We start from the raw sequence: 15231 nt of genomic DNA on the forward strand, positions 1-15231 counted from the left end.
TCCTTGTGTAATTAAGCTCTTCAAGTAAAAAAAAAAAAAAATCAGATTTCCTGTCAAGAAAAGAATAGAATTCCTCTTTGGGAATGACCCAGTTCATTAGGAGTGGAGTCTGCTCAGCTGTCAGATGGTCTGTGATACTTCCAGGCTCTGAAAGACTCTGCTGAACTGTGTTATAATGAGAGCACAATGACCCCTCTGTGCTGCTGTGCTGATGGAAGGATGTCTCATGATTGATTCCATCCAGTTAGATACCACAGGCATCTCCAGCAGGATTCCAGGGCTGGAGGATCTTTGCTGAACTCCTTCACTGGACACTGCCCATTCAGCTGGACCTGTCAGCTGAGCTTCTTCCTCTGTCCTCTCAATGGCCTTGCTAAAACTGAGCCTTGGGACTTGGTGCTTATGGCTGCAAAAATGCTATCAAACAACCCTAAAAATCCCCTTGAGTAATTTAAATTATTTATATCAATTAAAAATTGATATGAGAGTCGGTTTGGATTTGATATTGGGAGGCTGGGGAGGCCCTGGCACAGATTCCCAGAGAAGCTGTGATGCCCCTGGATCCTGGCAGTGTCCAAGGCCAGGCTGGACAGGGCTTGGAGCAACCTGGGACAGTGGAAGGTGTCAGGGTTGGAACTGCACGAGCTCTAAGGTCCCTTCATCCCAAACCATTCCATGATTCTATGAAAATTGGGTGAACAAGCATTAATTTTTCTGTCTCTGCTGAGCCATGCTTGGAGTCCAGCTGTCACACAGACAGCTTTTGTTTAGCTGGATTAATCCAAACAAATTTCTTTTCATAGGAGAACAGGAGTTTACATTCCTGATTATCCCCCTAAAATAATTGCAGATTATCTTTACAGAAGGCTCCCCAACTGTGCTGGTGGGTGGGCAGCCCATTTTCTTCTGGAGGGAGAGTGGCACAGCTTGGGAGTGAGGCCAGCGCTCCTCTTGGGATTATTTAAGGGTTCTACAAGCTGCCACCACTTCCATTTCCCCAGGAAAAGCAGCTCTGAGCTTTATCAGCACAGCTGAGGTGTTTGCTGGAGAAATAAGGGATTTGCTGCCAGCAGGGTGGTTGGATGGAGGCAGCTTTGCCAACAGCTGGTTAAAAACATCCCCATCACACAAATGGCCAATTTGCTCCTGCTCCTGCTCATTGTTTGTCCTCCTGACAAATCATTCCTTCCCTCTTCCCTTTTGATGTGCCAAACTCTGAGTGTTAGCACATGGAGAACTGATTGGATAATCAAATAGTCTTCAAAGATCCTGCGGAATAACTTGGGGGCCTGAGGAGAGCTAATGTCCTGGGCCAGGCTGATAACAACACTTGGCATTTGGGAAGTGCTTTGAAGATATCAAGCACTCTGGGAACACACCCTCACGCCAGGATGGTGTTTTCTCAGGAATACAAATGGAAAAGAAAGGTTGCAGAATTAACTTTTGATTAATTTGCAAGAGAGTCAAGTGAGTGGTTGGTTTGGAATAGGGCAGTTTGGTGCTGGTGCTCCACTGCCTCTGGAGCTTGGGATTTCCAGGTTCTTAGCTGGGAGTCTGTGCAGAAATTCCCTTTTGGAAGAATCCAAACAGGATAAGTCAGTCCCATTCTTGTGGGAGTTCATGGAAATGTCTGTGTGGGTTAATGTCAGGTGTAAAATCCAATCCTGGTGGGATTCTTGGGGCCAGGAGTAGGACTTGATCCCTGCAGGTTCCTTCCAACTCCAGAGATCCTGGTTCCATCTCACTTCTTGGCCTTGAGGAGCTTGGCCTGGAGCACTGGAGAAGCAAATCCCTTGATAAATGAATTTATTCCCCCAATAGATAACTAAATCTGAGCCTTCATCTGAAAACACCTGAAGCAAATATTTTATTTTAATCCCAATCCTGTCTGCCCCATCCTGATGTAACAAGGCTGACACAAAGACAATGCCATGTACTGTAAGTATCTGGATCTTTTTCTGATTTCATGGTCCTGTGAACATTTTACCTGGGATAAATCATCAAAGGCAGTTAGAAAAATTGCTTCTAATCTTGAACTGAAGGTAAAGAAAGGCTTTTGGAGTTACAGAATAACGTGATAAATGTTTTGTTGTTTATTTTCAATTAATTGTCAGAGTCTTTCCAGTCTCTTCAGGATCCCATTTCTCTTTGAAAACTGGAGGACCATGCTCGGTGCCGAGGTAATTTTTGTCTTTGCTCTCTGCCTAAATCTTGGTGTTTACATGAAGTCAGCAGCAGATTTCTGAGCCCCTGAGCAGCCACTAGATGTCAGGTTTGGATTAGTGCTCCAAGGCTCGGGCTGGTTGGGATCCCTGGAATGGCTGGAAGTGGTCATGATGGAAATTAAATGTTACTGAAATGTGCATTTTCCCCCTCAGAAAGCTGATCTCATGTTTTCCGGGAGTTCTCTTGGAGAAAACCTTCCATCCCACCTCCTGCCTGTCTGAAACGTGCCCAGAGGAGGCTGCTCCAGGAGGATGGAAACCAGCCTTGGGATTTTGGAGCTTGGGAAGCAGCTCCTCACAGGTACCACTTCCACCCTCAGTGGGAATGTTTGGAATCAGAGCTTCCAGGCTGCAGCCTCTGAGCTCCTCTCCTATCCCACCAGGATAAGAGGGAGTCTGAATTGGCTGAAGCATTGGCTCCTTAGAAATCATTGTAGTACCAAAAGAGTATCCCTGAATGCACAACCTCTGCCTTCAGTGAGGCAGACATTGCCCTTTTTGCCTGCACGACTGCCAGATCCGTGAATTATTTTATATTTTGCAAAAAATCATTTTACGTTTTGTAAACACGCATTTTTGGTGACTTAGCCATCTGCCAGCTTTGAGATGGGTGAATTATTTATTTTGCAGAGGAGCCTTTTTGGCCATTTTGGTGTGTGACACGAGGGGCTGATTGCTCTGATTCCTGCAGCGCCTCTGCAGAGCTGCAGGTGATGCAGCGCCGGGCCTTCCCTGGGCTGGGGAATTCGGGATGGAAAAGCACGGCAGGGTGGGGCTGGAGGAGCTGGAGAGGCACGAGCTGCGGGTTTGGACACACACAGGGATCCGCTCTCCTTTATAGGAACACAGCCCTGCTCTATAGGAACACGGCCCTACTCTGTAGGAGCACAGCATGCGGGGAGAAGCTGCTAGCACAGAGCCGCGCCCTGCACCCGAGCATGTGCCGGAGGTGCGGGGTGGCCGCTTGGCGAATTTTGTCCCCTGGGCAGTGGCAGGGGTGCGGGGTGGCTCCTTTTGTCCCCTCTTGGCGCCGGCGGAGGTCGGAGGGGCAGCGCCGGCAGAGATGCGGCGCTGAGCAGCGCGGAGCAGCGGGAACCGAGCGATCGCCACGCGATCCGGGGCGCAGCGCCATCCCGCCTTCCTCCTGCCGTCCTCCTCCTCCTCCTCCTCCCCCTCCTCCCCCCGGAAAGGAGCCCGGCCCCGCCGCGCTCGCCGCCCACCGCCGCCGGAACAAAAGGGGCGGCCGAAGGTGGCGGCGCTGCCGCTCCGCCGCGCTCCGCCACCATGTCCGGCAGCGGCGGCAGCTCCGCCGGCAGCGCCGTGAAGAAGCGCAGCCCCGCCGGCTCGGCCGCCTCGCTGGGCCAGGAGGATGAGAAGCAGGCGATGGAGAAGATGCTGGAGCCGGCGCAGGAGAACGGCTGCGCCCGCTCGCCGTCGCTCGCCGCCTCGGCGGAGGGGGTGACCCTGCAGCGGAACATCACCCTGCTCAACGGCGTGGCCATCATCGTGGGCACCATCATCGGCTCGGGCATTTTCGTGACGCCCACCGGGGTGCTGCGGGAGGCCGGCTCGCCGGGGCTGTCGCTGGTGGTGTGGGCCGTGTGCGGCGCCTTCTCCATCGTGGGCGCTCTGTGCTACGCCGAGCTGGGCACCACCATCACCAAGTCCGGCGGGGACTACGCCTACATGCTGGAGGTGTACGGCTCCCTGCCCGCCTTCCTCAAGCTCTGGATAGAGCTGCTCATCATCCGGCCCTCCTCGCAGTACATCGTGGCTCTGGTCTTCGCCACCTACCTGCTCAAGCCCATCTTCCCCACCTGCCCCGTGCCAGACCAGGCTGCCAAGCTGGTGGCTTGTCTGTGTGTCCGTAAGTAGCCGCTCGTGGCTTTCGGCTGACAGGCGGGAGGGTGCGGTGGGATATCGGGGAGGAATTCTTCCCTGGGAGGGTGGTCAGGCCCTGGCACAGGCTGCCCCTGGATCCCTGGAAGTGTCCAGGTTGGACAGGGCTTGGAGCATCCTGGGGTAGTGAAAGGTGTCCCTGCCCATGGGATGGGATGAGCTTCAAATTCCCTTCCTACCCAAGCCATTCCATGATTCCGTGACCTCTCCAGCTCCCCGCTGTCCTACTCCACGTGGTTCCTCACTCACCATCACCCTCCCGGAAAGATCTGCACCATCTTTCCTGTGCAATGCTGGCTCCGTATGGGGGGATTTTTTTGGGCTATTTTGAATAGCCTTATTAGAAAATGTGACTCCATCCCTAATAAACTGATAAAAAAAATCCCCAAATGCCAGCTGTGGGCTAGTGAGGCTCTCTGATTCCTGACAGTGCCACGAGCAGCATGTGATAAATGCAGCATGCTTTTTCTCTGGGAGCAGAAATAGGATTTCTTGTGCTTCCAGCCCGGGTGGATTTCTTGTGCCCGGGCAGGGTAAAATCCCCTTGAGCAGAGGCTCTGCAGTGCCGGCTGGGCGTTGATGTGCGATTGGGGTGAGGAGAGCAATTATCTGTCACCAGCAACTGGTGCTGAACGCGCCCTGAGCTGATTTCAGCACCAGCTGTGAGATATCTGCCGGCCGTGTGTGCACTGACATCGTGCTCAAAACTTGCTTTTGTGGGTTTTTTTGCTGGTAAACATTCTGTCTCGTGAGGCGTTGCCTTGCAGAGAAGTTCAGTCATGGTGGGCTGGTGATGCCAGCCTGGGCACACGGATCTCTGCCAGGGCTCACAGATTTTTGGGCACACACATCTCTCTCCTGATGCAGTTTTTGTCACCTCTCGGCTGTTTTGGGGTCTGCAGTTTTGCCGCTCAAATCCTGTTTTCCATTCCTCTGGTGACTGCAAAGTCACCCCATCCAAATTCCCCATCTTTCAAATACAGGACCATGTCCTGCCTTTTCCCTTCTCGTTTCCCATTCAATCTCTTCTGCTCCACTAGAATTTAATGCCTTTATAAAGATGTTTATTGGGAGAGAATATAATTTTGGTGAGGGCTTCATAAAGCATTTATTCACTGTACCAAAGTACAGCCAGGTAACCTGTATTTTTGCATTTTGAGTGCTGAAGAGGAGGCTGCTGGTTCGTGCTGCCCTTTCCCAGAGGATTGTGTGAGATTCCTTCCCTCCCTGAGGATCTCAGGAATCCCAAAGCTGCAGCACATGGTCGTTATGGGAAGATAGATTGTCTGGAAATGTCTTCCTACCCAGCCTGACCCAGGCTTTGGGAGATAAATTATATGGCTAATTACGGGATTGATAACAGGCAGGGCAGTGGGTTGTGCTTTCTTCAGGCAAGGTTGAAACTTCTCAGTCCTCAGGTGAAATTTTCAGAATATAAAGGAATATACCTAGGCAGGCATGTGGATTTCCATCCAGGTTTTTTACAGCGTGGAGCGTGTTTATTAGGGAAATGTAGTCATTTAACTAAGCAAGCTGTAACAAAGTTAGGAAACAGTTCTACTGATGGGTGTCTTGCCTTTTGGAAATCGGATTTTCGAGCTTTCCTGCCACTCTGCACTGTGGTTTCCTCAGAGACACACTGGAGAGGGGCATGGATGCCCATGGCATTTGTGTTCCTTGCTGAAAAACCAAGGAATTAGGGCATAATTTAGGGTATTGGTGCTGCCTTATGGCAGAGTTTTGCTGTGCAAGCACAGACTGGAGCTGGCAAAGCCTTTGAGGACATGTTTCTAACCATCAGTGACTTTTCATCTGCAGGATCATTCCCAAAACTGGGCCCTGTTCCCATTTTATTGATCAAAACCCAATGCAGGGATTAAATAGATTTGCTCATTTTGGGATCTGGTCACTGATGGGGGATTGGCAGCATGAAACTCCTTGAAGCCAACTCTCATTCCCATTTATCCTTCTCCAAGAAATGTCTCCAACCTTCCTTTGGTAGCAATTAGGAGTTTCCCTGCAGCAGAATTTGTTCCTGAACCTTTATCCTGAAATGCCAGAGTTTGGAGTTCTCCAAATCTGCATCATTTCCATGTGTTTCTCCTCTAAACTTTGCTCCCCCCTGCACCGCTGGCTCTTGTTTTGTTTCTGCTTTGGGTTAAATTCGGGGTTGTCTCCTTTGCTCCAAGAGGTTTGTTCATCCTGCATTGCCTTCAGCAAAGGCAGCTTTCGGCAGCTTTGATTTGTGGAATTTTGATTTTTGGAAGCAGCTTTTCATCTCCCTGGTGCCAAAACCACACCACGGCCCAGGAACAATAAATGAAGTAAATCTGCTCCGAGGGCTCAGGGAGTCACACAGCACTCTTGTGGACTAACAAACAGCTTTGTTCCAAACACAGACTGCCCAGGGAGGGACTTTGCATTCCTTTCAAAAGCTCTAGAGTAGAAAAAATGACCTATTTGTGCACAGGCTGTAGCACATCCATCGATGAGGTACCTCAGAGAGGGGAAGAGCAGTTTGGGAAGCACCAGAGGAATTGGGGAGCTGGGGTTGCAGTCCAGTAGCCAAAACCCAGCCTTGCAGAACAGTCCCAGCTCTCTTCCTTGCAAAGTTTGTATCTCCACACGAAGTGCACTTGGCTACACAGTTTGTAGTAAGAGGAGAAATAACAAAAGTTATTTGTTTCCACTTTGCTGCAGTTGAACAGTTGAATAAATAATGTGTTGTTCACTGTTTACCACCGTGAACTTGAGAGACTGAATTAATGCATTAATTGAAACTAAATCACAGGCTTGAATGAGAGGGAAAAACGGTTGGAATAAGGAATTTTGTTCCCTTGAAGGTGCTGAGGAAAACAAGGTGGGTGGCAAGGAGAATTTAACTACAAATAGGTATTTTCTGCTCTGGAGATTGCAATCTACACGCAGTTGGTATGCAGGGCTTCTTTCATGAGGCACCATGAATGCTTGTGGTGTTTGCCAAATGAAGGGTGGGAATTCACTACAGGGAAGTCTTCCTGGAGCAGGATGGGTCAAGCTGTTGGTTCATCCTTAGCCTGGCTCATTTCATGTTCACCAAAAATTTGGCTGAAGGCTTTCCAGGCTGCAGATCATTTGGGTAAGTCAGAAATTGGAGCATCTTCTTTACCTGGGAGATTGGATGGTTGATAATTTAAAACTGATGAACCAGAGCAGTAAATGCCAAGGGACAGCAAACACAAAGTCCATCCAAGTGTTTGGAGCACAAAGATTTAAAGTTCAGGAAACAGAGTTTATGCATTTGTGTGCAAACCCAGCAATAATTTGGATTCTCTCACTCCTGATCTCATCTAAACCAGATTTACTCCTCCTATAGTGGGTGGAGTAATTAGGTCCTGAATTTGCATATTTGATTATTTCATTACAATGTCAATATTGGACATCGCAAAGAATTCAGTTGCTGTGCATCCTGTGCTGTGGCTCACGTTGTCTTTCACATCCTGCTGCCACTTGAGTGAACATTGCTCCGATTCAAACTGATAAATCCTGACAAAAATCATTAAAAAATCACCATATATGTTGCAGAAGTGGCTCAGGGATGCAGAGTGTTCAATTGCCATGGATATTCCTCATTTCCCACTTGCACAGAGGGACCTTCCCGGGTATTTGGGTTGTGGTACATTAAATTAATGAATTCCCTGTGCATCAGGGAGACAAGGGCTGGAGCTGCCTGAGGTGTTCATCCCACACATCCTCACACCCTGAGTGCCACACACAGCTTCTTCTGTCATTCCCTAATTTCCTGACAATAAAATCTGCCCCAGTGGAAAGCTGGGATTGCACTCGATAATCCTTGTGGATTCCTTCCAACTCAGGATATTCTACATGTGTTATGTATTATTATAATATGATATCTATGTAATATTATTCTTGCTCTTCAGTGTCAGATCAGCAGTTTGATAGTTTGCTTCTGAATCCTTGTCTCACTTGTTAATTAAATATGCAAATCTGGCATGAATAACCCCAGCACAGCCAGGGAATTTTAATCTTCCTCATAATTTATCTAAACTTCCTTCACTGCTTCTGCACTCTGAATCCCAGGGAATGGTGATGAATTCCTCATTTGTCTCTCTTGTTAGGAGCAGCCAAAGAGTGAAAGGACAAGCAGCAGCCAGGGCAGAGCTGAGTCATGTCTGAGAGCACTTGAGATGGGGAAGTGCCTGACACTCCTGAGGACCCTGGGAGCACAGGGAATCCAACCCAGGCTGCAAACACATGCCCTGAGCAGCTGCCAAATTGTCCTGAAGGAAATACTCAGTGTCAGCGTTGCGCTCAGAAATCACAGGTGTGGAAAGCAGGAATGGCTTTATTGGACTTTGAAGGGTTTTGCTTCCAAGCTGCCAAGCTCAGCTCTTTGGCCAGGTGTTGCAGGGAAGAAGAGGTGGATTTTCACCTCATCAGGTACTAACTGGTGAAAAGCAAACACAAAACACACCCAAGGCCTGGCTGGCTGAGATGGATTCATCCTGCAGCATTGCTGCTCTTAATTAATCAGCCAGGACAAGCTGGGTGTGAAGCTTTGAAGATTTATTTTTTCTCCTCCAGAAAGGTGGATTAAGGAGCTAAATCTCCATCAGCAAATTGCCCTTGTTGGAGTGGAGTGGAAGGAGAGGAGTCTGTGCAATCCCTGCTTTTTTAATCTGTGTTTAATTAGAGCAGCATTAATGAAAACAGGCTCTGACACTTGCAGGATTCTCCTGAAATCAATGAGGGCTTGGAGGGCTCTTGAAACACAGCAAGCAGCCGCTGCAATGCCAGCACCCCTTTCCTGAGTCTCACAGCAATTATCCCATTAAATGTTATTGTGTTTGGATGAGTTTTGTTATCACTGAGATCATTCAGAGTCTCTCCCCTGGCATAAACAAACTGGGAAGGTTTTTGTGGAAAACCCCTCAGGGTCAGCCTCATTCAGAGCAGCATCACTTGTTTGGAGTGTTCCAAGAGTCTCAGTGTCAGAGGTGGCCAGGAGGTCGATTCCAAGGGATAGGAAAACCATTTATTCCAGCAGGGATGCAGAGCTGAATTCTGTGCACATAAAATAAGTGTTGCTGAGTGTTGGGAAGATGATTCTGTGAGCTGAGTGCAGAGGAGATGCTTCAGTTGGGATAGTTCATTTGCTGGGAATGGAAGAAAGAGAGAAAAAGAGCTTTTCCATATATTTTCTCTGTGCATTTTGTGGTGAAATGTGCTGTTAGTGGAATTGCTGTGTCATGTCCTCTGGAAACCTTGGCAGTAAATCACAAGTTTCTTCCTAAGGAGACAAAACAGCAACTCCTACCTCCGGGTGGGACCAACCTCTCCCAACACTGAGGAATCCTTTGGAGTTTTCCTGGGTCAGAATGTCTCACTGCTATTATGGGATGTTGGCACCACAGGGATGGGGATGTCCCATAAACCTGACACATTCAGGGTGTCTGGGGCTGTTTGCTGGGACATCCAGAGCTCCTGGTCTCAGGGTAGATTGGGAGATGATCCCTTTTTACAGCTCCTCGGTAGGGCAGCCTTTGCCTCCTCCTTTGTTGTTGCACCCATTCCCTGAGTGCTGTTTTGGGAACAGAAATAAAAGGGGAGCTGGGAAGTGTTGCCAGGGATGTTGATTATTGTAAGTAGATTTTAATATTTGCTCTGGGGCCAAGTGGTTTCCAACAGTCCCATGTACCCCCAGGCCCTTCCCTTTCCTGGACTGACTGCCCTGATCTTGAGTTTCTCCAGGGATTTGCCCTTGAAGAAATATCTGCAAAGTTTTCCCCTCTGCTTTTTCCCTTCCCCACCTTGCAGGGCACAAAAATCTTCAATCAATACCTGTCAAGTTGAAATTCCCTGAAGTGTTTTCTGCCTGTGACCTTGTCTGTCCCATGTTGGACTGTGCAGTTGGAAACACCTGAGGAGACTTTTTTTTGGGAGACACTGTGGCATCCCAGCCACTGGAATAGAAACCTGGTGGAGTTTCTTGCTTTGGTGAATTGATTTTCCCATGGGTTTAAACCACTGTCGTCAGTATAACTTAATTCTTTGTTTGTCCTGTGTGGAGTAACTCTTTTCCAAGCTCTGCTGAGCTTAGGCAGCAATTCCCTAAAACCCATGGAGAGTTCTGTGCCTGTAATGTGCTCTGCCATCCCTGAGATTTGTTCCTCAGTGGCCACAGGCTCAGCTTGTCTTGTCTCTGCCTGAAAGCTGCTTTCAGCATGGCTGGCAGGAGAGAAAACTGCTACATTCCACCTGCACTGCATGAGGAGGGAAAGGAGCAGCCTGTGCTGTGGGATGGGGAAGGGAAAGGAGCTGGAGCTGTTCTGGTGTGAGAGAAAATCATCATCACGCACTGGCAGATGGCAAATGGGAGAATCATCTTACAGTGCAGGGCCAGGCACTTGGGAAATGGGAGTTACAGTCATGCATGATAGAACAGCTCATATCCCCTGTTTTCCTGCCAGGGAAGCTGGTGGAGGGGATTTCCCTTCGTTGTCCCCTTTTTTTCCACAGGTTCCCAACTTGCTGTGCATTTTCATTGGGTCCTGTAGTTCTACAAACAGGAATGCCTGGGGAGTTAAGAGCAAGTTAATGAGTTTAGTCCTTTAAAGGCACTAAGCTCCACACATTTATCCCGAGGTGTGCATGGAATGGCACTGGCAGCACCACAGGTCAGGAGCAGGAAAATCCTGCAGGAGGTGGGATAAGGGACAGAAGGGACATTGTGCAAGTGTGTGACCCACAGGCAGTGTGAATGCAGCTGTGTCAGCACCTCAGCAATTCCTGTGCTCATTCCTGAAACCTGAAAAGCTGCTGAGGGTCTTGGCTTGAGCTCCTGTCACCCCCAGCCAGTTCCATATGGAGCTGGAATTGGATTTTTACTCCATCTCCACTCCATTCTCCTGGGAAAGCTGCAGCCCTGCCTGTTTTATAGGAATGTTGCCCAGGCTGTTGCATCAGAAGTGTGTCAGGCTCCATTCCCACTGTTTGCTCTGGGCAAAACCTCAGCTCTCCCCCATCCTGCCTTTCCTCCAGACACACAGGAGCTGTTGTTCCATGCATTTATCATGGATGTGTTCTAGGTGGGATTGATCAGTCAATCTCTGCATGCTTTGGAGGTGTTTATTGCTGTTGTCATCTAGGAATTGTGTCTGGGAGGGAGCTGGGGAGGAAACTTCAAAGGAACGTGACCATAAAATGAGAACTGTGGGTGTGAAGTCCTGGTGTTGGATTAATCAGTTTGTCCTTGTTCCTATCAGGACTGGGGAATTCCCTGGCTGTGCAGGTGAGTGCTAGTGGAGCAGGTTCAGTGAGATGCCTGAAGCCAGCAGGGGCTACCAGACAGGGGAAATATTGAATCCTGTTGTCTTGAGAAAGGCAGACCTCTCTCTGAAAGCCTCTGGCCTCCCCTGTGGCTTCAGTTGCTCTGGAATGATGCTGGGCTGGAGCAGCCCTGGAGGGGTGGAGGGATGAACAGCACCTGGAGAGCAAAAAACCAGAATCTGTCTTGCCAGAGTGATAAGGAATAAATAATTTGAGCTAGATTAGATGGAAGGGAAGCATCTGTTGTTGTGAGGGTGGGGAGGCCCTGCATCCCTGGAAGTGTCCAAGGCCAGGCTGGAATGGACTTGGAGCAGCCTTGGATAGAGGAAGGTGTCCCTGCCATGGGATTGGAACAAGATGAGCTTTAATGCTCCTTCCAACCAAACCAGCCTGGGATTCTATGAAAAATCCCCCCCCTCTCCATCTGCCATGCCTTCAGCTTTCGAACACTTATTATCCCAATTATGTAAAGCTTTGCAGAGGGGCTGCTGCCTCAGCCAAGCCGTGCCACGTCAGATCATGCTGAAATCCTTGTTCCTAGAATGATTGCTGAGCACAGCCCGATGGGTCACTGCAGAGCTCTGCCTGGCTGCCGTCTGACAGGGCCTGGAGCCTTCAGAAAACCCTGCAGGAATGAGGGCAGCACAGCCTGATCTCTGTCTCACTGCCCTGATTTGTGGCAGAGCTGGGCAGCTTTGCCGTGTTTTTCCCCGAGCGGTTCAGCCGAGGTGAGGGAGCACTGCCAGGAGGATCCTGCAGCCCCTCCGTGGATCTGGGATCAAAGCAATCAAACCTGCTGCCCTGAGAAATCCCAGCCTCCTGAGACACTCAGCAGCCACTGGGATTTCTCCTGGAGTTTTATGGAAAAAGCTCTTATCCTGGGTGGTGTCTGTAGGATTTTTTCCTGATGGGTGAGACTGGGGGATTTTTGGCCATTCCTATGTTGAAAGTATTTGAGTGACTCCACCATGCTCCTCTAGGAAAGACAAATATTGCTGTAAAGTGGGAAAAGCAAAGCAGAGGGAATGACTGGAAGGGCTCTGACTCACAACTATGGCAGAAACTCCCCTCCCTGTTCACTGTCTGATCCCAAAGTGCTTTCTCATTTTTAGGAGCCTGTTTGGCACCGGTGGGATTTTGGGGCTGAACACAGACACTTGGACTGTGCAGGAAACTTTGGCCTTTTATTTTCACTGCCACCCTCCAGGGGACTCTGTACAGAGCCAGGACATGGAAAACAGCCCCCAAAAATCTGTGCTGAAGTGGGGGTGAAGCAGTTATTGTCCCAGACACAGAATGCCTAAACGGGGCAGGGAATGTCACTGTCACACCTCTCAGGGCTGTCCTCACAGCATGGTTTTAGATGGGTGAGCTCAGCCTTTAAATATCCCTCTGTAAACAAGGGCAGATTTATTTTTATCCTAATCACTGGTGTGAGGGAATCCTGGATCCACAGCTCCATGCCTGGTAGGATTCACTGGAGGTGCTCTCAGTGGGTGATTGGGAGTTTTCCTGGTGCCATTCCCTGTGTTTCCTTGTCCCCTGTGGCACAGACCCTGTAAGGTGCCTTGGCTGAGCTGTATTTTCTCCTCCCTGCTGTCTGCTGTGTCCCTTTGCTGTCCCCTGAGCAGGGACAGAGCTGTGACCCCACAGGCAGTGCTGCTCCAGGGAACCCTCCAGGCCTGAGATACGGGACTGTCCCTGTCCCATATCTCCCAGAGCAGCGTGGGTGGAGGGCCCTGGCACGGGGACAGTGCAGTGGCACATCTGTCATCACAATCCCTCCCCCTGCTGCTGGCCAGAGCCCAGCTCGTGCTGTGCTGTGACCCCAGCACAGCTCTGCTTCCCCAAAAACAGCTCAGGGTCATGGCAATCTCACCCACACTCCCAAAGGGGCTTCAAGGGCACCATACAAAATCCATCTCCAATTCCTTGTTTACTCGTGGCTGTCACTCTTGAAGAGTGGATTGGATTGTGTGCTTTCCTTCCTGAGATATCCAACTCTCACTTCTCCACACTTTAAACGCTCTTGTGTTGGAATGGCAGTGGATCCTGGAGATTGGAGGGTGGGGGAAAGATCCCAAAAACCACCAGATGCTGGGATGCTGGCACAGGTTGTCCCTGGATCCCTGAAGTGTCCGAGGCCAGCTTGGGTGGGGCTTGGAGCAGCCTGGGATAGTGGGAGATGTCCCTGCTGTGACAGGTGGTGGCACTGGAACTTTAAGGTCCTTCCAACCCACCCACTCTGGGATTTTGGGATCAGATGCTCTGAGTGCCAATCCAGCTCATAATCCCAGGAGAGAGGGATTGGGATGTTTTGGGGAGCAGCTGTTTGGCTCTGGTGGAGGCTTTGGGCTCCTGTGCAGAGGAGCTGCAGGCTCTGGGAAGGAGCCTTTGCATGAGGGCAGAGACCCCTTGGGAGAGGATCCTGCAGGGAATCACCTCCAGCTCCAGGAGCAGTGGGATCTGCTCCTCCCTGAGCTGCTGGGGACAGCGAGGGGACAGCAAGGGGTCCCTGGGCTGCAGGGAGGGCATCCAGCATGTGGCCACTGCCACCCTCAGGGTGCCATTTGCTGTGTCCATGACAAGAGCAGGCTGTGGGGAGGGAGCAGGGCACTAAAATAGTCAGGGATCTGTGAGGGCAGCAGAGCTTTGCTGTTCTTTCCTCTGCAGCAGGTGAAGCTCAGCCAGGAGCAGCTCTGGGGCTTTGGACAAGACCTGGGTGAGGCTGTGCTCTGCCTGGCAGGACTGGAGACAGAGGAGCTGAGGGGGGGTAAAATATGGCAAGAAAAGGTCAGAAATTAACCCCAGTGGTTGCATTAACCACAGGGCAACTTGGAGCAGGAGCTTCTCATCCCGAGGAGCCCCACAGCTGTCCCTAAAACTAGCAGTGGGACAAACCAGAAGGCAGAGCATGGGGCTTTGCACAGCTCCAGCTCCTCTTCCCACCTTGCCCAGTGACCTGCAGGTGCTGTTTGTCTCCAGGTCAGGATCAGGGCAGGCACAGCTCCTTTCCCTGCAGCAGGGTCATTCCCAGAGCCTTCTGGGTGCTATTGTTGTAAAATAACCCTGGATCAGTCCTGGAGGCTCAGCCTGACATCCCTGAAGGGTTTCCACACAACACCAGCACTAAATGGGGTCGATTGCACAATCAAACACTTTGGGGCTGGGGATGCAGTCAATCCTTTCATTTCCAAGCCCTCAGAAGTGTTTGCCAGTGGCCCAAGGACCACAGGCATTGTTCAAACCACTCACTGCCCAAATAAAGGGTGAGACTGAGAAGTGTGAGGCTGCAGAGCTTTCAACGAGTTTCTCTTCTAGGAGGAGACTCTGGCTGGTTATGTTTTAGCAAAAAGGAGCCACAGGATGGTTTGGGTTGGAAGGGACCTTGGTCATCATCCTATTCCACCCCTGCCATGGCAGGGACACCTTCCTCTGTGCCAGGGTGCTCCAGCCTGGCCTTGGACACTGCCAGGGATCCAGGGGCACCACAGCTTCTCTGGGAATCTGTGCCAGCACCTCCTCACCCTCACAGCCAGGAATTCCTTCCACATATCCCATCGAAAGATTCCTGGTGGTGTTTGGTGCATTGGGAGTGTTCCCCTGGGCGCTGACTCTGTCCCTTTTCCTGTCCCCAGTGCTGCTCACGGCTGTGAACTGCTACAGTGTCAAAGCTGCCACCCGAGTGCAGGACGCCTTCGCTGCTGCCAAGCTGCTGGCGCTGGCTCTCATCATCATCCTGGGCTTCGTGCAGCTGGCCAGGGGTGAGTATTGGCTT

The 15231-nt window shown here is 50.4% G+C and overlaps 1 protein-coding gene across 1 annotated transcript in view; it reads left to right on the plus strand.

Moving 5' to 3' along the window:
• Positions 1-125: 125 nt before the first annotated feature.
• The window catches only part of SLC7A5 (solute carrier family 7 member 5), a 35386-nt gene continuing 20280 nt past the window's right edge, over positions 126-15231 (plus strand). Inside the window, exons 1-3 of the mRNA XM_085071389.1 lie at positions 126-2180; positions 2379-4092; positions 15092-15217. Of these exons, the coding sequence (XP_084927515.1) occupies positions 3510-4092; positions 15092-15217 (709 nt within the window). The 5' untranslated portion in view covers positions 126-2180; positions 2379-3509. The remainder of the gene's footprint in view (positions 2181-2378; positions 4093-15091; positions 15218-15231) is intronic.

This window comes from Lichenostomus cassidix, chromosome 11 (assembly GCF_008360975.1).
Source record: "Lichenostomus cassidix isolate B80296 chromosome 11, HeHo_3.0, whole genome shotgun sequence".
Lineage (NCBI taxonomy): Eukaryota > Metazoa > Chordata > Aves > Passeriformes > Meliphagidae > Lichenostomus > Lichenostomus cassidix.